At 37.1% G+C, this 21,537-nt stretch overlaps 1 protein-coding gene across 8 annotated transcripts in view; it reads left to right on the plus strand.

Moving 5' to 3' along the window:
- Syp (synaptotagmin binding cytoplasmic RNA interacting protein) overlaps positions 1 to 21,537 on the plus strand; it is a 64,540-nt gene that overhangs the window by 31,317 nt on the left and 11,686 nt on the right. For all 8 annotated transcript variants that reach the window (XM_011501570.1, XM_011501568.1, XM_011501569.1 and 5 more), the window contains exons 2-9: positions 12,191 to 12,579; positions 12,823 to 12,930; positions 13,036 to 13,212; positions 14,723 to 14,858; positions 19,402 to 19,607; positions 19,925 to 20,074; positions 20,225 to 20,394; positions 20,763 to 20,881. In XM_011501570.1, the coding sequence (XP_011499872.1) occupies positions 12,191 to 12,579; positions 12,823 to 12,930; positions 13,036 to 13,212; positions 14,723 to 14,858; positions 19,402 to 19,607; positions 19,925 to 20,074; positions 20,225 to 20,394; positions 20,763 to 20,881 (1,455 nt within the window). The remainder of the gene's footprint in view (positions 1 to 12,190; positions 12,580 to 12,822; positions 12,931 to 13,035; positions 13,213 to 14,722; positions 14,859 to 19,401; positions 19,608 to 19,924; positions 20,075 to 20,224; positions 20,395 to 20,762; positions 20,882 to 21,537) is intronic.

Here is a 21,537-nt window from a genome sequence, read left to right on the forward strand (position 1 = left end):
ATTGTAGTTAGTAATCGATCTTTTAGTTTTTTTCATATAATAGTTATAGAAATTAAATGGTTTGAACGCGATTTTATAATAAAAGATGAATATGCAAGAAAGTGTATTCAATAATAAATCCACGTATGCCAGTGAATAATAAATGTAATTTTTATAATATTTTGATTAAATAGATTTCATTATAAATTAATAAGATTTAGATACAAGTTAATTTTAAAATAATTTTCCGATATTATTAAACGGAATATAAGATTAGAATTTTATTATATATATATATATATATATATATATATATATATATATAGATATACATATATATGTGAATTATAGCTAAGAATAATCTTTCAAGAGAGTGAAAATGTCAATTAATTATATAATTGTAATGTTATGATCCATTCCAAAATAGTTCTTGCCTCGCTCTGTAAATTGTATGACCTTTCCCTTTCCTATCTTATTATTATTTTTGAGCTTTTAAATTAGAAATTACAGTTTAACCTTAAGCAAAATGAAAATCTCGCTTCATCGACGAATGATTCTTGTTCGAAAAGCTGTAGGGAAGACCATATCCTCGTTATTCTTGGAATCGCTGGCTATACCTCGAATCGGCAGGTTAGCGGCACAACTTTCGTACGGAAAAAAGCGAGAAAGAGAGAGAAGAGTTATGCATCCAAAGTCCATGGAAAGAATCAAGGGGGCGTTGAGAAAGAGAGTGAGCGAGGGGGGGGGGCGTGTAAGGAGCGAAAAGTGGGGTGAGGGGGGGGGCACACTCGATTTCTTCCTTCATCTCATTCTCCCTTCTCTCTTCTCTTCGACTGGCTCCTTCCATCGGTTAATCTTGCGCTTGCTTGCCGCGCAGAGGTTCACGAACTCTCGTCTCTCCTCTTCCTCTTTCCATCACCCGGTCGCCCCCTTCTACCCATTTCTTTCTCCTTCCATCCGTCTGTTATTCTCTTTCTCTCTTTCTCCATTTCGGTCTTTTTCGAAGCAGACTCGCGCGCTTTCATTCTTTACTCAAGGTCTCTTTCTTCTCTTCTTCGTCCTCCTGTGCTATCTGTCTCTGTTTCTCCCTCTCCTCCCCCCTTTCTCACGCTCTCTCTCTCTCTCTCTCTCTCTCTCTCGTTCACGTATACTACGCACTATCGCGCACGTACGCACGCAATGTATGCCCACACATACATTTATATACATCTTACTTTGTTTTTTTAAATCCCAGGATTTCTCTCTCTCTCTCTCTCTCCTTTTTTACTTTGCAAATTTCTGGTCCCCACTTGCCTGTCTCTCGTTGAACTTAGTGGTTTCTTTAATGCGTTCGCACACTCCTATACGTGCATGACTTAGTGTAGACGTACTTAAGCAAGTACGTGTGGACTCTTGAGGCCCTTTGCACAAATTTCCGGGGCTTCCTACTATCAAACCACATTGAATTCAACTTAAAGGACAACTCAAGTTGAAGGATATGCGTCCACTATTATGTCTTTACTGTGCACATTATTTGCGTGATCTTCCTCTCTGTTACCTAGGGGTGGCTTCAGGTGATTATGGAAGAAGCTGAGATTAAGAGATAAAATGTGGTAGTATTTATTAGTTGAAACTTCTATAAAACATTAAAATCTGTAGTACGATATTATAGTTTGAATGAAACGTGATTTCTATTATTTTAAATTGTTTAAAAAAAAAGATGTAATTATATCGATATTCAAGCAAATACATGAACATATTCTTATGGATAAAAATTAAAGTTTTTTTTCTTTATTATGATTGTAGAAGCTCTTTAGTAGTTTTTTTTTTAAATTCTTCATAAATTTAGTGAAAATGTATTTGCCATGTCATTATTGTACAGTATAAAATGATTTTATGTCATGCAGAAGCTCTATATAAATAATATAGCCAGGCGTACGTAATTTACTATTTGTAGAGAAAATCCAAGATAAATGTACACTAGCATACTTTCAAAAAATTATGTTGAGCAGGAACCAGTCGATAGTTCAAATGTACGATATTTTATAATGAAACCATAATATAAAGAAGATACATAAAACAAAAAAATATTACGTTGAATTGGGAAGAATAAAGACTAGCTAATGAAACTCGATAAAAATTAACGTCTTAATTGAAAACATTTGTCATCACATTGGCAGGTTACTCATTAAGTTTTATAAAAAATTTCAAATCTGATATTGCTATTGATAAAAATATTGATTACGCATTAATAACAATAATCGATCTGTGTTTTACTCGCATGGTACACACTCAATTGCATAAAATCTTGCACGCATGAAAATTCCTTGTCACACGCATTGTCCTACACACATTCATTTCCTTCTCTACCATAAGAACGCGCGCGACGCATAACTACAATACCGAGGCGCTTGCCTCTCGCGAATATCTCGTATTACGCTCCTGTGCGAATCGAGGCGGTGCCCTCCCTTCTTTCCACCCTCCCACCCTCCATCCGTCGCTTGCTTGCTCGCTTGCTCGCTCGTTCGTTCGTTCTCTGTGTGTGACTTCTTGAAAAAGAGGGAAGCAGTGCCGAAGAGACGGAAGAAAGGAAAGCAATGTAAAGTGAGAGAGAGAGAGAGAGAGAGAGAGAGAGAGAGAGGGAAAAAGACAAGCACATAAGCAAACTGGTTTGCCGCTGCGACTGCGACTGAGATAGAGATAGTTGGGCCGCCGGCGACGACGTTGACGACGGCGGCGACGATGACGCGAGGTACGGAGGGGGCCGAAGGTGGAGGTGGCGGCGGCAGTGGCGGGGTGGTGAAAATAAGGCATGGTAAGCGGCGGGACCGGCGGCGCTGCCGTAGCCACCGCCTCCCCGCCGTCGCTGTCGCCGCCGCCGTTTTTCTCTCTTCCCTTGCACCGGCGCTCCACCAGCGCTGCAACGCTCCCGAGAGTCGTGAGTCGCGGCAGTCCAATTTATGCATTACGGCTATGTAGGCACACCGCCGCGCGGCACCCTGGCGGTAAAATTCAACCACAATTCGAAAGAAGGAGCGCTTTCTCTCTCACGCACGCTCCCCCGTTCACCCTGTACGATCTCTCTCTCTTTCTCTCTTTCCTTCCTCTCTTTCTCCTCTCTCCACTTACATACTCACTCACTCACTCACTCACTCACTCGTACACTTTCTCCCTTCTCTCTCACTTTCCTTCCAAGCCGCTCTCGGACTCGCGGGATAAAGTTCAGTGAAACGACGACGGAGACGACGTAGTTAGTGTTGCATTGCAAGGACTATAAACAGGCGCGTGTTCAGACGAGTCACCCTTACGTGTGCTCCAGTCCCGTCTTAAAACATAAAACTCCACCCACGCACCTGTCCTTTTATCTTCCTTTCTGTCCACTTTTCCTTATTTATTCCTTTGTTGCGCTCTCCCAAAAAGGGACAAAGTGAAAATCAAAAGAGAGGAGAAAAAGGGGGGAAAATTACAAAAGTACATCCGGAGTTTCGAAATCAGTGAGAAAGTAATTTGACAACGAAAAGTTCATCCGCGAATCGCGAGTGCCTACGCAGCAGAACAACACCATCGTCGAAATTTGAAGGAACTGGGTGGAGGAGGAGTCGCAGGGGACAGATAGAGAGAGAGAGAGAGAGAGAGAGAGAGAGAGACAAAAGAGGGAATAACGAGGAAGAAGAGGAACCAGTGGCCTCGATCCAACATCGGCGGATGGGAAGAAAGTGTTGGTTAAGTCCGGGCTAGTGCACGCCTCAACTCGGTTTCTTCCGTCCGCGCGTTATCGGTGTGTGAATAAATATAGTTCTTCTTTATCTTGCGACGCTTTCACCTGTCTCTGTCTAGCTCACTGCCCTGGTTGCTCTCCCTCTTACACCATCCGCTGCACCTGTGAGGGAGGACGCGGTGCGCGCGCGCGCGCGCGCGCGCGTTGCTAAAATAGAGAGTGCGAAAAAGAGTGAGAGGGTGTGTGTGTGTGTGTGTGTGTGAGGAGGGCGAGAGAGAGAGAGAGAGAGAGAGAGGGGGTGAGAAGGGGAGAGTAAGAGGGGCGACGACACGCGGAGGAGAGGGACGCCTTTGCGAGAAAGAATCCACAAGTCGGCTGGAGGACAAGTGTCTTTTTCCGTTTAATTTTTGTTCACCTTACTACAGGCTTCACTTTGCGACTATTTCATCTGAAGGCTCCGGTTCTACGTCAATTACCGCTCAATATTTTGATTACCAACTTTTAGCCGGTTCATTTTGCAAATCTTAAGATAAACGATTCGCGAACTCGAGTTAATTATGGGAACGAAGAAGAGAACAAGTGAGATGGAGTGAATCAAAGCGAGACAGCGTGAGAAGGGAGGGAACAAGCGAGAGAGAGCGAGAGAGAGAGAGAGAGAGAGAGGATATAGTGAGTGAAAGAGGGTGGAAAGGGTTGTCGAGTGGGAGGGAGCGAGGGAGCTAAAGTCATCCTCATCGGTTCATCACATTATATTTTAATGTTTTTCATACAGTTGCTGTTTTTATCAGGGAGATTGCATTCCCTTTTTATAATTGCGATAACCTTGCTCGGTATAATTCTAATCCCAGGATATCTTGTGCTCGGACTTTGAACCGACTCCTTGCAATGCATCCTCCATACATTGATATTGGGTGCGCGTGCGTGCGCGTATGGCCGTGAGAAGAACCGCTAGCGCGCCACAAAACTCCAGCCGGCGATCCGTGTAGGCATGTATGCGTGCGCATTTGCCAAACGCCACAGGTACGCGTGCCTCATTCCTTTGCATATCTCCCCCCTCTCCTCGCCGCCTCTCTCACCTCGTGCAGGGTGAATTTGGTTTGCGCGCTATGCACGTTGTCGTCGTGGAGCGAATACGTACGTTAAGCATAATGCACTTACATAGCACACAATGTGTATAAACGCGTGGTGCAGTAGCGTAGTCGTTAGCGTGGACTTTCACTCGCGTGTATTTTTCGCGAAATACCGCATGCTGGTGATAATTCGTAAGGTCTGCTATTCTGAATTATTATCCTATTGACGATTGGCTATGAGATATTATGTAGAAGGACAATTTCTTCAATTACGAGCGTTTTTCTTGTTTGAATTTTTTTTTTCTTCGATATATTTCGGTTACATTGCCACCTCTGTAGGCAGATTTGATAAGCGTACCTTAGTATTTTATACATGCATTCAACCAAAGGCGTTGCCATCTACTCTATATGACTCATTCTTTCTCTCTCTCTCTCTCTCTCTCTGTGTCTTTTATATCATACAAAAACAATATAAACTTATAGCATATAAAAATCTGTCTATTCTGACAATTTTTAAAAATCTTGGAAAAATAGTTGGAGAAAAGCGAGAGCCCGCGTTCTCGCAGAATGCTCGGTATATCATATTTAAAACGAGTGCGAGCAAGATTACGAACGCTTCGATGCCACCGTGGCGGGAGTCGCGACTCGTTGCTATATGTGCGAGTACGTTGCCATTCCTTCTCTCTCTCCCCCATACACGAGGTCGCGCGTGTGCGCACTCGTACGTTCGGTCGGCGCGCTCGCGATTCACCGAAAACTCCGAGTAGAAAAAGGCTTTTCCGGCTAGACATCATCTACCACTGCCAGAGGATCGCCATCCTACGACTCATCTTCCATTACTTTTTCTTTTCCGCCTCGCATATTCTGCGTTCCTCCTCGTCTTTCTCGCGCTGCTAAAAGTCGCGTCTCACACCGCCGTCTTATCTGCGTGCGGACGTCGCGTCTCGCGCGCTTCTATTTTCGAATTCCCCTACCCCCGGCGCGATTTCGTTCGTATATACGCGCGCGCGCACGTAAGCCACATTGAGATAGCGATAGTGCAAAATCGAAGCACTCGGCGTGCTACTGCCCCTTTGTGCGTTTTTTTTTTCTCTTACCGTCTTATCCTCCTGAATAAACAAAGTCACTGAAAGACACTCAAAAATAAGGCGTCATTCCCACATATGCACACGCAATAGCGCTCTACCAGATGCATTATACAATTCGAGGTCGCGACAAGCGGCCTTATTACCTCAAACTAGCGGCTCCAAAATGCATTGGAAACTCGTGAAATTCGGACAATCAATTCGGATAATCAATGCTGACAAAAGGCAAAATTTTGACGAAATTAGAACGTGGCGGAGGCGGGGGTAGATTTGAAAATCGGCGGGCAAAGGAGGAAATGAGAATGGCGTGCGCGCGCGCACATGTGTGCAAAGCGAATATAATAATGGGAATAAAAGGCTTGTCGAGTGAGTGGCGGTGCATTCTCGAGAGGCGAGGAGTGCAGGATGGAGTTCCGTAGGTTGCGGAGCGTTTCATTTTAGTTGTGGTTGATGTGAATTTGTCAAGTTTTTGCTCCTGTCGCCGCCGCCTGCCAGTGATGCGCATTCCCGAACACTGGAAGATCCGAGTACAACTTCGTCTTTTCTTTTTTCATTACCTTCTTTCCTCGTCTTTACCTGCGTTCTTATTATTTTTTTTTTTCTCTTAAAATAAGCTTTTACAATTATTGCAATTATCAATACGTACAACTAACTACGATTGTAACAAAAATCATGAAGAGATAAAAAAAAGCAATAAACTTGCGATAATTGACCAAGACCTGCAAAAATAAGCCTGAAAAAAGATATCGAGAAAGAAAGTAGGTCTTAAAATTCGTTAATCCAATGCAACTGTACGTAAATACATGAGCATAGGCGTACACATTTAGAACAGTCTGTAAAAATGCAGTTTGTAAGAAAGAAAGACGCACGCGCGCGCGCATGTGTGTGTGTGTGGAAGAGAGAGAGAGAGAGAGAGAGAGAGAGAGAGTAGAGTTTCGAGGTTGAGAATCGCAGCCGGTCGTCGAGGCGAGTGAGCGAATGGCCAGGCGAAAGGAAAAAGAGGGAAGGTAGAGAGAGAGAGAGAGAGAGAGAGAGAGAGAGTGACGAGAAGTGCTATTTTCTCTCTTCTTCTCTCCTGTAGAACGCGAAGGAAAGCAAGCGAGCAGCAGCAGCTTAGTTCGGTCTTCGGTTCGTTGTTCGCCCCGCGAGTGCATATTGCATGGTGAACCTCGATTGCCTCTGTATGCATGTGCGCGCAGCTGTGTACGTACAACCGTGTTTTTTCGGCTTGACGATGTAGTTGCGAGCGTTTTTACATGTGTACGTATGGAAGAGAGTCGAGGGTTCGTCAGCAGCGGGCAATCGGGCGGCGCGCCCGCCAGAATCAAGAGAACTTCTCCCTCTCTTTCTCCTTCTTTCTTACGTTAAAATTCTTTCTTCTTCTCTGCTCTCCTGCACTGCTACACACACGCACGCACGAACGCACGCGCATGAACTCACGCGAAGTTTATATCTTAATGCATTAAAAGTGCCGGGGTATTGATGCACATTACATTCTCTATAAATGAGAAGAAGAGGAGAGTGCTAATGAATATTAAAATTCAGGATACTATTTATTATTTATGTGCATTATGCTCATCTTATTATTATAAAATCGTGCACCTTACTCGCTTACAAACAACATTTACCCCATTAGACAAGATTAATGCTTATTACGTTATTATGGGAAAATAAAAAAAAACCTGGCACCATATGTAACATATTTTATACTTGATTAAAAAAAAAAAAAATATCAAAAATCGTAAATTTTTATGCACAATTGATAGTAAAACTTAAGTTCAGTATACGAGGGTACTATTATTTTAAATGTTTATACAATTAATCAAATTAATATTACAAGATTATTGAAAGTATAAATATTAAGATTTTTTTCTCCCCCCTTTAAAATGTATGCGTGCCGTATGTATGATTATATTAGCATACGTGCCTAATGAAAAGTAATTATGGATTAAATTTTTATATTTTTTTAAAGACGATCTATTAGTTGGGCGTTGTTAACCATAAATTCGTTTAAATTTTTAAAAAATATCTCTTAAAATACCGTTATAAATAAAACTTTCATAAAAATGTTATTATAAGAAAATTAAGACCTTTTTTTATCTTATCTAATGATAAGTGAAATCGAAAATTACAAGACCATTTATTAATGAAGGAATTTAATTATCATTTTTGTTAGTAATTTTTGCATATTAAGAAAATAAACATAAGAAAATTATCGAATTCGTTCAGAAGAATTCAATTTTAATTCTTTATAAACGCGAAGTGAAATTTAAATAATAAACTTCAAATTGGTACGAGAAAACGTCTTTCTGTTAAGTAAAAATTAAGTACAAAATTAAGCGATCGAACGATCTATCAATTTTCATAAATTTCATCTTTCTGCAATTATAAAGGATTTCATTAATTAAAATTTGATTTCGTGCGCCAACATAGCGATATATAAGGATGGTAAATATTAATTTAAAATTCAAAATATTTATTTTAATGTTGGCGAATAATTTTTTAATATAAAAATATTTTGTGGTAATATTGTTCTTAAATATAGCCTACAAAACATACAAAATTATCACTTGCTTTGTATATATATTTATTTCTATATATGTTTTCAAATAATTATCACATTTTAAATGCTTTAAGATTTGTAAACACGAGAGTTCACACGAAACATTTATCATCTTTAGAAAATGAAGGATCCGAACGGTATCATAATTTCGCCAATATATAATAGCTTTCTGCTTTCTGCTTTCTGGTTGACGATTTATGGAAAAAGTACAGTGTTGAAGTGTATCGAGAAGCTTTATTGCGAACGGCATCGAGCCTAAGCATACAAATCGCAAATATAGAGGCGACCGAGCACACTATGGTTCGCGCATTTAGCCATTCGTAACGTAGATCATAACGTGCAATCACACGCGATTAGGCAGTTGCGAAGCAGCGATGCGCGTTGAAAAAAAAAGAAAGAAAGAAAGAAAGAAAATATGAAAAGGGAAAAGGAGTAGAAGGCTTCGCCTTTGGACTGTAGATAGAGCCTATTAATCGGAGGTATAGGCCAATGGAAGTTCCGAGTTCCGCATCTAGGAAAGTAGAATACCCGTAAAAAGGAGGTAAAGAAGGGACTATCTCGTCCTCTTCCTCTTCCTTGCAGCACGTGCGCGAATTATTCATTGGGGAAAAATTGGCAAACAGGCGCGCGTCGTGTCTCTACGGAGTGCGCGTATCTTTGCGCGTCGTTTTGTGAGCCCCGTAGGTCTTGCCGATCCGTGGCTCCCTCGCGAGTCGCCGTCACAAACTCGCCTCTCGAGAATGAAAAGAGCCGAAGCTGCACGAGGGAAGGCGATAGATAGGCGAAGAGCGAGAGCGAGAGCGAGAGCGAGAGCGAGAAGCATCAGCAATAACAGCAGCAGCAGCAGCAACAGCAGCAGCATCAGCAGCAGCAGCAGCAATAGCAATAGCAGCAGCAGCAGCAGCAGCACAAGCACAGACACGTTGCGAAAGGAAAGGCATGGCGAGACGTACTGAACGGTGGGGAATCGCGCTCCTCCCCTCCCCGCGCCCCTCAATACCTCCCATCATATCGCTCCCACTACCGTAAATCCCTAATACGTGGGTTCGCGCGTCGCCATTTCCTCGCGATGTACTGCGCGATCCGTACGTATTTTTTGTAACCCCCACTCCCACTATCTCTCTCCTTCTCTTACTCTCCGTTCCATTATATGCTATAGATTCCTCTTTCTCCCGCCCCCTCCAACATCCCGCTCTCACACGCATACGGGCGCATGCACTGGCTTCTGTCTGCTGTCTGTCTGTCTGTCTCTCTCTCTCTCTCTCTCTCTCTCTCTCTCTCTCTCTCTCCCCCTCCCTCCCTCCATCCCTCATTCTATCAGCTAGTCAGTCAGTGTGGCTGCTCCGTCGAGCCTCCGTCTATCCGTTTCGCAAAGTTGCAACACTTCATCCCATCCCAGTGGGGATTTTCGGCGCGAGCGCGCGCGCCTCTTCCGTCTCTCCAGACGAGCGCCAAACAGGTAAATAGCCGCGACTATCGGAAGCGCGTAGAGGAGTGTTGTATATCGTAGCCGGAATATGGAATAAAATATTGCAACGTGATTATAATTGTGGAATCGCGAAAATTAAGCAAAGTTAAGGACGCGGTCGCATTCGCATTTCTCGCGTCGCGCGGGCGCCGTCGTCGTCGTCGCCGTCACAAGTGCGCCAAAGATTCTCACAAGATGGAGAATTTACGTGCGCCCAGCGCAAAACGCACTCCAACTCGCCAACTGCATCTATAGTTTGTGCGCGCTTACACATTCGCTTGTGAATTCTGGCTTGCTCCCGCCTTGCCTCGTTCTCTCTCTCTCTCTCTCTCTCGTTCTCGTTCTCTCAACCTCATCCCTCTAGCCCCTACCTAACCTCCCACACGTCAACCGGCTGGCCCAACACCAGCTTGCCCAGAGCGTACGTGTGTCGCTGCTAGGGTGCCGTTCCGTTGGCATTCGTTGTTGAGCGCACTTTTGCAACTGCCGGTCACCCTATCCCCTCCTCCCTTTATTTGTCCATTGCTTGCGCACTGTAGTAGTAAGGCTCCTGCCATCGCTTTCCTTACGTTTCCTTCTCGTCTTCCATACCTCCTCCTCCCCGCCGTCCCCCGGGTCATCTTATCGTTGACAAGCGCAAACACATTCGCAATCACATTCACGGCGAGGGCGTCTTTTCTCGTTTCGCGCGCACTTGAAGCGCTGTTGGTGTGCCGGGACGAACGAACGAACGACCACTCCTCGGGGAGATGCATATCGATGTGTCGTCGACTCTTGCCTCGTCGTCTGCGCGAGCGCGTGCTCGCTGTTGTTCCAGCCGGCCGGCAACCTACCTCCCATTTCCCGCCTCGTAACGTAATCGGAGAAAAAGTAGCCGGCCGTTTTCGTAAATCCGATAGCAATACCAGCGTGCCATTATTTCGCTCTCTCTCTCTCTCTCTCTCTCTCTCTCTCTCTCTCTCAACAACCGACTAGTGGTCCCCTTCGCCATCGCGACCACCCCTCTCACACCACGTAAAACGCGACACCGTCGACTCTCAGGCATTGGACTGTTAGTTACACTCTTCTCATCCGATTCCCACACCTCGTGCAATCTCCATGCAATTTTTGGTTATTTCCTTTCGAGCCCGTCGACCGTGCGTATATTCGCCACTTACGGTGAGGCATTTGTCGCCCGCGCGCATGTGTACGCGTTGCCTCGTGATGGCTACAGGAATGAATGTACGTAGTCTTTTGCAATGCGTGCGCTCCGATTAAGCGCAGTATAGAGCTTTGCCGAATTTTAATTCCCTCTGGTGGTGATTTGTGATTATCTTAGAAAAATTGTTGTAAAGGGAACGCAAGCATAAAGCTAGGATTATATAGATGGGGGTAATAGTGGCGTAATATGGAAAAGTGCATCGTCTTGGTCTTGTTTTATAGGACTCGCAATTGTCTGTCCCGTTGGTGGCTTAACTACTTGGCGCGTCTGGTCGATCGGGCTTTTTAAGTAGAGAAAAGCCCGCCAGTGTGCGCCGCTTCATCGCACCCATGCATTTTCCACTGGGATGGCAGCACATCGGTAAAGGACGCGAGTTTACGAAGTGGTAGGGAGCGAAAATATTTTGGTCCGGCGTACGTTCAATTTCCCTTTCCTAGACACTCGCTCCGTTTTCCCCCGATCGTTGCATTCACACTCCTGATCGTGTGAATTTCGCAACAGCGAGATTGTCACTTTGATTTTCTTTTTTCTTCTTTCTTTTTTTTTTTATTCATATTTTTTCTATCTTTTTTTTCTTTCTTTTTTTTTTTTTTCCTATCATTTCTTTTGTTATATTGATCGCGAAGGTTATGTACGGCTGCACCTTGTTACTCATTCATTATAATCAAAAGGTTATTAGGATAGAGTGTGTTTTAGTTCGTTAGTATAGTAACATTTGTAAAGAAGGAATAAGACATTTGAATTCGTTTGATAAAATAGTATAATTTTTTTTTTCCGTTTCTCTTTTTAGTTTAGATATTTAGTTTACATCTTTTGCATATTTCTACTAAATAAAGTTTCGCTCTCGATCAATAGAAACCAATGACGTGTAATGCTCATCAAACTTTATTTGCTCCGTAACAATGATGTACAAGTAACATTAATATTATATTTAATATACTATTAATTTCAATTTGTCTATTATTCAAACATTTTCTTTCCATAAGAAACCGTGCAAAATGTGTAAAAGTTGTAATACATTGAACTGCATTAAATATAATTATCATTTTAATAATTATTATGAATTTTTCATTCAAACTATGATGAAGTTATTAAGTAAAATTGTTGTATTCGTGTTATGTTTAAAGACATGGCAGAGGGGAACGGGGAAATAAAAGCAGAGGACAAACAGTCCAAAGAAGAGATGGAGTATGTTGAGAGAACGGAAGATTACTTCAAGCTCATACAATATGGACTGACTGAAAAAGTTGCTGGCAAGCTTGATGAAATCTACAAAACTGGAAAACTTGCTCATGTAGATCTGGATGAAAGAGCTCTCGATGCGCTTAAGGAATTCCCCGTCGAAGGAGCGCTTAATGTCCTTACGCAGTTCTTGGAATCAAATTTGGAACATGTATCTAATAAGTCGGCGTACTTGTGTGGAGTTATGAAAACTTACAGACAAAAGAGTCGCGCTGGTCAAGGAACTGGAAGTACTAGCACAACACCGAAGGCACCCGATGAAGATAAAATAAAGGTAATTAAAATGTTCTAATGATGAATTTAACATATTACCATTGACTGTAATATTATAAAATTAATTTCAATTAATCATTGGTTATTAAGTCAGTTCAATATAATTGGCTAATTAAAGAGACTGAAATTAGAGTTTTATTAAGATTTTCATAAGCTACTTTGGGTAGATGAAATTCTTATAAATTATATTGCATATAAATTACAAAGAATAAAGAATGATTTCGGAAATATTTTTTCTTTAAAGATGATATTGGAAAGAACTGGCTATCCACTGGATGTCACAACTGGGCAACGAAAGTATGGAGGTCCACCACCAAATTGGGAAGGAGCAACACCTGGCACGGGTTGTGAAGTAAATTAAAAATGTTTAATTTAATACAGTTAATCATGGAAATGTAGTTATTCGTTGCGTTTCTTTATTTTTATCGCTTTTATTCATATAATCGTATTTTTAAAGGTATTTTGCGGAAAGATTCCAAAAGATATGTACGAAGATGAGTTGATACCTCTTTTTGAGAAATGTGGGAAAATTTGGGATCTGAGGTTAATGATGGATCCTATGACTGGTACAAATAGAGGATATGCCTTTATAACATTTACAAACAGGGATGCAGCACAACAAGCTGTGAGAGAGGTATGTTGAATTCTCACTACTTACACGACTGTCCTCCTTGTATCATGTACAATCTTATCTTTTCTCATTCCCATTAGTTGACTACCATGCCGCTATGGACTCATTGGATCTCTTTATTTATTTATTATTTACAAAATTTCTAAAAATGTTACAAAATTGTTATTGCTACCAGAGTTTACTCTTAATCAAAATGTTTAACTTCCACTCTCTTGATTATCATTTTTCAAAGATTTCGTTTTTTTTTTTTATTTTTTTATTTTTTTTAAATTATTTGAAAGTCGAATCTTGAGATTTGTCTTTTATTTTTTTATTTTAGTGTTAAACATTTTAGTTAAGCGTTGATACATCTATATGTGGCTTGTTCTGTGTTCGTGCCTTTGTACATGGTAGTAGTTATAATAAGTGTTTAATACATCCTTGTTAAAGAATCCTCATGAGACAAAATAAATTTTAACCAAAGGATTTTTTTCGTATTATTCATAAAATTTATTCAACGAACAATCCACATGAATTTTATTTAATTTTTTTTAATTTTTTTTAATTTTTTTTTTTATATTTATTTTTTTTTTCTTCATTTTAACAACATCTGTATGTATATGTCTATATATATGCGTGTATATTTATATATATATATATATATATATATATATATATGTGCGCATGTATTTATATGCATATGTACGTGTGTACATATGTACGTATTCGTCTCCATACGTATGTATGTATGCATGTACATTTGTGTGTATATATGTATTTATATTTATATGTCCCTGACCATTTTTATTCATAGTTCAAGTACATACGCATACTGACATCCAACTTGAATCCCGAACCAAACATATTTGTGTTGTGTAATGGAGATTTAAGCAACGCAATATTAACAGTGTTCTACGGATGAGTTTCTTTTCCAGCTCTCCTCTTTGCTCAGTGGGCAAAATTGGGAGTGGAGAACCTTCCTGGACAATAACAATAGTAAAGAAAAAAGTAATAATATAGAAAAGAAAGTTAAAGGAAAATTTTAAGGCAGTCTAATTGGTTAGGGGTATATTTACTTAATTGGTCTTACATTTTATTGGACAGTGACAATTTTTGTAACAAAATTTTGTGAAAAAATTAGTTAGGCTAAAAGATTTGTTACAGGAGTGCACGAGCGTTTAAATAAACGCGAGAGCACATGCCGGTTCCTATCTTGTGAAGAATCGAGCAACAAAGCGCATGCTAGAATGGAGATCCACGCCATGCTATAAAATAATTCAATTTTTTTTTTAGTTATTTTTATTTTAATGTTTATTGGCTTATAAACGTTACATCCATGGACATTTCGGTAATCCGAAAATTATATTTTTCACTTTCGGCCTAATTTTTTTGTTTTTTTTTTCTAAAGAAAAAAGAAGGGAAAAAATGATGAAAAAAATTCTATTATTTTGTGATACAAAATTTCTTTCTTTTTTTATTTTTTATCAAAATCAAACAAAATTAGGCATGTGTGTGTTTTTTCTTCATCCCACAGCTCGATAATTACGAAATAAAACCCGGCAAGAATCTGAAAGTAAACATTAGCGTTCCTAATCTACGACTTTTCGTGGGGAACATACCAAAGTCAAAAGGCAAAGAGGAGATCTTGGACGAGTTTGGTAAATTAGCAGGTAAAGTGAATTCGAGGCGTGTGTTTACCTATACCTTAAATACCTACCTTTACCTGCCTCTTCTTACTACCTTTGTACTAAAGTAAACAATAAGAGAGTGGTAGCTTATAAGTAGAGTTGGTCTGCATCATTGCTACAAGAATTATTTTGTCATGTATTATTACTTCACTAGTTTAAAGGAGCATCGATAAATATGACGGTTGAGTACGAATGCTTGAAAAAATCTCGTCTGACCAATGAACTTCTTCTTATCATTGGTCTGACTAAGATTTCCATTCATTCGATACTTTCAACGACTTTATATATATATATATATATATAAAAAACAAAGAAAAAAGAAAAAGTAAATAAGAAGAAATATATTCTTGGTCAGTCTCCTTGCCTCTCGGTTTATTAGTGAACAGTAAAACACCTCTCTGGTCCAAGTCTTCTATTCCTCTCATATTTAGGTTGAGTTATGAGTTAAAAATATGTATATCCAAGAAAAATAATTGTATGTGATTTATAAATGGTTATAAATTTTATTTTTTAAACGATTTAAATTGCATATGCCGTTATATAATGCTATGTACATTTACACGTAAAAATAAAATTTATATACAATTGGCGATTATTTACAATATTTTCGCGGGTACATATGCATTTATAAACAATCTCTTTCCGAATTATTCATAGAAATTTCTCGTGTGACGGATATTTTAAAATCTAAAGAGTATGGTACAAAATTATTCTTAATTTTTATATATGCCTTTCTTTGTCTAATTCCTGCTCTCCTCTGCATTTAGAAGTACATTGTAATACACGTTTTCGTCGCTCAATTCCTCCTTTCTGAAAGCCTGCAGTCTTTTCTTTTACTTCTTACTGCTTCTGATCTACTTTAACTTTTAAGCACTATCATAGGCAGCTTTCTACGACTGTACTACTTTCTAATGTATTTTGATAATTATATAGTATATATGTATGTATTCACACACATGCATAAGTACGTGTATATATATATATATATATATATACATACCTATGCATAAACTGTGTATACATAATACGGATTTATTGAACTTATAAATAGTATATTGTTCATTGTTGGGTTAGTAAAAAGAGGAGCGAAGAGAGTGACGGAAGGGAAAATTTTATATCAAGCAAAACTGTAAGTAAGCAAGTGAGAGAGAGAGAGAGAGAGAGAGAGAGAGAGAGAGGGAAATCGCACGCGTTAAAATATGAGTCATATATAATTTGTATTTCTAGATTCGATCGAGTGATTAAAAAAATTTTTTTTACTGTTTTAAAATTAACGTAAAATCAGTGTTTGTTTCTACTTTGGTGTTAGTAAATGCAATTGTTAAAGTATGTTTCTGTGAATGCTTAAATGCTACGAATTTTATTCAATTTTATTCATTTCATAATTTGCATCGCTCTACTTTTCCTGTAAATAATAATGATTATTATTATTTGTAATTACATAAAATCTTTTGTTTTCATAAAAAAAAAAAAAAAAAAAAAAAAACAATTATTTCAAATTACTTCATTTCACTTAAAATACAATTTAAAATAAAAATTTATATAATAAGATAAAAATGTTTGCGTACATCGTACACAAACAATATTACATCTTTAAATACAAGCTTTTCATGTATTTGAAAAGACTTGAGTTTAAAATCAAAGTAGAAACTCGAATACACACACACATACACACACATATGTATGTATATATATATATATATATATATATATATATATATATATATATATATGTAAAAATTTTTAATGAGTTACTCGGTGATGAGACAGTTTTAAAAGCAGTTTACTGAAAAAGAGTAATTGTTTGGTTTGCTAATCGAAATTCATGACTAAGCCTTGAAGCATGGGGGTTCTGGGAGACCTGCGTGGACCTGCTGGGGCGTGTGTGGCTCGCTAACAAACGGACAGGCACTCCCATATCCACCCTGCATATTACAACCTTGATATCTGCATTATCCGTCTCCTCAAATTGGTTTAATCGACATCCTTAGACTTCTATTCCTCTATGTGCAATATCCCTCGTGTCCTCGAAGGTCACTTGTCACTTTTGAGAAAAGAGAAAAGCATAAAAACAAATAAAGAACAGAACTAGACACATGTAGAAAAAAAAACCCCAACACAAACAAATTTTAAGTGAAAAACAAACAAACAAAATTATACCCCTACACGGTCAGTCCCAGCCAATATAAGCAGATGATTATTTCACAAAAGGCAAGCTTAATTGGCACTCTCCTTCCACATTATTCTTACAGCTGAATGATTATGAGATTCGGAAAGGGAAAAAGATTGGTGTTACCGTATCTTATAACAATCACCGCTTGTTTGTGGGAAATATTCCAAAGAATCGAGACCGAGATGACTTGTTCGAAGAGTTTACAAAGCACGCACGTAAGTTGACAATTGCCCTTAAGAATCAACAAGGAGAAAGAAAGTTACATTCCTTTTTATTAATTTATTATTTTAATATTTTTTTTTTTTTTTTAATATTTTTTTATTATTTATTTTTTTTTTTTTTTATTTGTTTCCTTGATAAAAAAAGAACAAGAACATTAAACACAAACGAGTGTCTGTACGAATGAACAGGATTATGTATACGTAAAGTATTAAGTGTGAAAGTGTGAGAAAATGGAAATGTGGTACAACTTTGATAAAGTCCGAAAGTCCGCCCTTCGAATAACTCTTTGTGGAACACTCGTGTCAATTATTTTTTATCCATAATATCAACAAAATTAACTTTCTATGTATACGGTGATACCACTAACCAAAAGAACATCTGTACCACTCTGGGAGTTCATGGAATAAATGAATTGCAGTCATTTTTGTATATATGTATGAGGCCTCCTAATTTCAAAATAATCGGAATTTATAATTCAATGTAATTTAATTGTATTTTATTACGTCATAATGAACAAGGAATCACGATTTTATAACATGCTTTTAAATATCACTAAATTATTTGAATAATTTAACACGATTGTTTGATAATTATGTAGTAATTTCAATTCGATAACGCTTAATAATAATAAATAAATTAATAATACATTAATTAATAATAAATTAATTAATAGAAAATTTTGATCGTATCGGAGAATAATTAGTAATTTATTTTTATGGATAATTGAAATATTTTATAGAACAATATTGACTCGTATAGATTATCAACTAGAAGCATTAATTAATTGTTATATAATAAAATTAGGAAGTCACGAAGCTTAATGATTAAACGTGAGAATGTTCGGTGAGTTTCTTGCATGCACAACACTCCAGAGTTTGGATACAGAGAGGAATAACATCCGACTGACAAAAGCACAAATCCCAGAGGCAAGCGCCATGGTTGAAGGAGTAGAGGATCAAATACAAAATTCCAATTAACTCATATATACATATATATATATATATATATATATATATATATATATATATATATATATATATAAATAAGTAGATTGGACTAGTTTTCAAGACCCTAGCACGAAATTTATTTTGTTTTGTCTGTACTCAATAGTAGTTTATTATTTTATTTTAATTTTTCACGATTTTTCTCTTTCGCAGACTATATGCATGCCACGTAAAAAGTTGTATGTAACTATATAAACGGTTTTGGACTATTCAATTGTCAATAAACACTTGGCTAAATTCAGTGTTTCACTATTTAAGCATTACTATTATATTACTAGAGTCAATTATAGAGGTAGAACAATGTTGGGTGCGGTCAGGACTGTTTTTTTAGTTGTATCCATTAGTTGGGTTTGTACAATGCTTTTGGGTTTACTTTATAATCTTTTTTCTTATTTTTGTTCTTATATTTGTTTATATTATTTCTGTGTGTGTTTTCAAATGGTGGAAGATATTGAATGCAGTTGGTGTTTTTCTCTCTTTTAAAAATAAAAATTATCTATTTTCATTTAATAATGTGAGTGGTAGGTGCCATACTATCCAATAAAATGGAATTTTTAAACTGAGAGGAAGGAGAGTTGAACCATATAAAACCCAGAGAATTGAAAAACAATAATACATCGGAGATTTATATCATATTTTTTACTTATATTTTTTTCTCTCTTTTTTTTTTTATATCATTTATAACTATAGTTTTATTTTATTTTTAACATTAATCAGGTTCATTTTTTCATCGAAACAAAAGAGAGAAAAACGGTTTCATTAAAGAAGGAAAAAGTCATCCTTTATTCATTCATTTAATCATTCATATATTTTCAATACTTGAAGAGAAAAGGATTCGTCATACTAAATTAAATTTATTTTTTAAAAGCATATCAAAATTTTTATTACTCGTATATATATTTATATATTTTTATTGACTCTGATATTTTAAAAATTCTCAATTATTATTTCGTAATTAGATTTTTCGTTCTCTATCAAAATAATGTTCATAATTTATTTTCATTTATTTAGCGAAAAAAAAAGAAAAATAAAAAAAAAGGAATAATTTACTTTAAATTAAGTTTCTGATTAACTGCATTAACCTTGAACTCTAACTTATGCATGCCATTAATTTCCGCTGCTATAGCCGGCTTGACCGAGGTGATAATCTACAGTTCACCAGATGACAAGAAGAAGAATCGTGGTTTTTGCTTCTTGGAATATGAATCCCATAAAGCTGCTTCGTTGGCTAAGAGAAGACTTGGCACAGGTCGCATGAAAATTTGGGGCTGTGATATCATTGTTGATTGGGCTGATCCGCAAGAAGAACCTGATGAACAAACTATGTCTAAAGTAAAAAGAAAATTATTAATAAATATCTTATATCTTTTAACAGGTTTTAAAAGATTTATTTCACTTTAGCTCTATTCATAAATTTTTTTTTTTCTATATTTGTTTACAATACATAAAAAAAAACAATAAGTAAAAAAAAAACAATTGTATATATTTAATCTTTTAAACGTAAATATTATATATTATCAAATGTCCATACATTTATTTGAGTATTTAAAATATTGACAACATTATGTCAACGAGCCATTACGCCTGATTATACTGACAATATACAATTAAGAAAGAATTATTCTAATAAAAAATGTATTGTTATTTAGGTACGCGTACTATATGTAAGAAATTTGACACAAGACTGCTCGGAGGAAAAACTGAAAGAGTGCTTTGAACAACATGGCAAGATCGAAAGGGTGAAAAAGATCAAAGATTACGCTTTTGTACATTTTGAAGATCGAGCATGTGCCGTAAAGGTACGTGCATTTTTCAAAGTTTTGCACAAAAATTCTGAATACATTTTTTACTTTACTGTAATAGTCACACGATTCAAAGATATATTTAATTAATAAACGTACCATTTAAAAAGCTTTCATAACAAATAATTTAAGTATTGATCATTTTAGGCAATGCGCGAGTTGAACGGTAAGGAAATGGGTGGCTCCCATATAGAAGTTTCGTTAGCAAAACCCCCATCTGATAAGAAGAAAAAAGAAGAGATGCTGCGTGCACGAGAACGTAGAATGATGCAAACAATGCAGTTAATGCAGAGCCGTGGCGGGTACGACAATGCCTTGTACGATTTTCAACATTTTTAATACATAATTAATAAGCGAGTGAAACGATATAACCTTAAATTTGATTTTTTTTTTTTTTTTTTTTTTTTAAGAGTCTCATAAGTGGTGTTACAAGGTATAAAATTCATTTTGTTTTCGTACATCTTTTTACTATGTTATATCTAAAAATAGGTATAGCTTAAACGAGAATCGAACCAAGAGTTCCTGATTCTATAATTTTCTAAAAGTTATTTCTATCGCACTAAATGGCTATTTGCAGAATTTTTAACTCTTATGAGATTTAATTTGAAAAATACAAGTGAAAGGTTATGTCGATTAACTTAAAATTTTCATAATTAACCATCGAAATTATTTTTAATTATTTTAGAGGATCTCCCTCGCATCCGGCTATGATGGCTGGTCCAATGCCAGTCCGTGGACCTGGACAAGGTCCTCGCGGTACTGGCGCTGGTTTGCGTGGGCCATTGACGCGGAACGACACCTACGGTAAGTCAGCTGGATAATCGGTTGGTGTTTTACTCATTGTCTTAGTTATCTATTGACTCGGTTACTTTTCGATGATATGAAAGTCCGTGCAATATATATATATATATATATATATATATATATTCTTTTTTTATATTATTTATTTTTTTTTTTTCATTATTCATTTATTAATTTTTTTAATAACATAAGGATATAATTTATATTAATTATCAATTTTCATTAGTACTAAAGCAAATTTTTTTTTATTATTATTTTATTCAATTCTTCTATTATAGTTTTTTTCCTATACTACCAGTTAATAGTTATAGAAAATAATTGAATGTATAGAAAAAAGTTTGAAAACTGATAAATAAGATAAGTAAGCATAGTATGAGAGCTGATTTGTTGAAAGTGTCATAATTCGGTGTAAATTTAAAAAAAAAATATTGACAATCGATGGTTTACTTAAACGTAATATGACCGCAATATTTCTATGCAATATATCTATAAATTTAGCATTTAAAAAAATAGAAACTTTTATTTAATTGCAATATGACATAAAGACATTTCGCATGCTTCAGATATTTTTCATTATCTCACTACATACATGTGTAGCTTAGGCGCATGAAAAACAAATTTGGAGCATAAAAATGGTTCAAGAATTACGAAAAACATTT

The sequence above is a fragment of the Ceratosolen solmsi genome, unplaced genomic scaffold (genome assembly GCF_000503995.2).
Source record: "Ceratosolen solmsi marchali unplaced genomic scaffold, CerSol_1.0 scaffold28, whole genome shotgun sequence".
Lineage (NCBI taxonomy): Eukaryota > Metazoa > Arthropoda > Insecta > Hymenoptera > Agaonidae > Ceratosolen > Ceratosolen solmsi.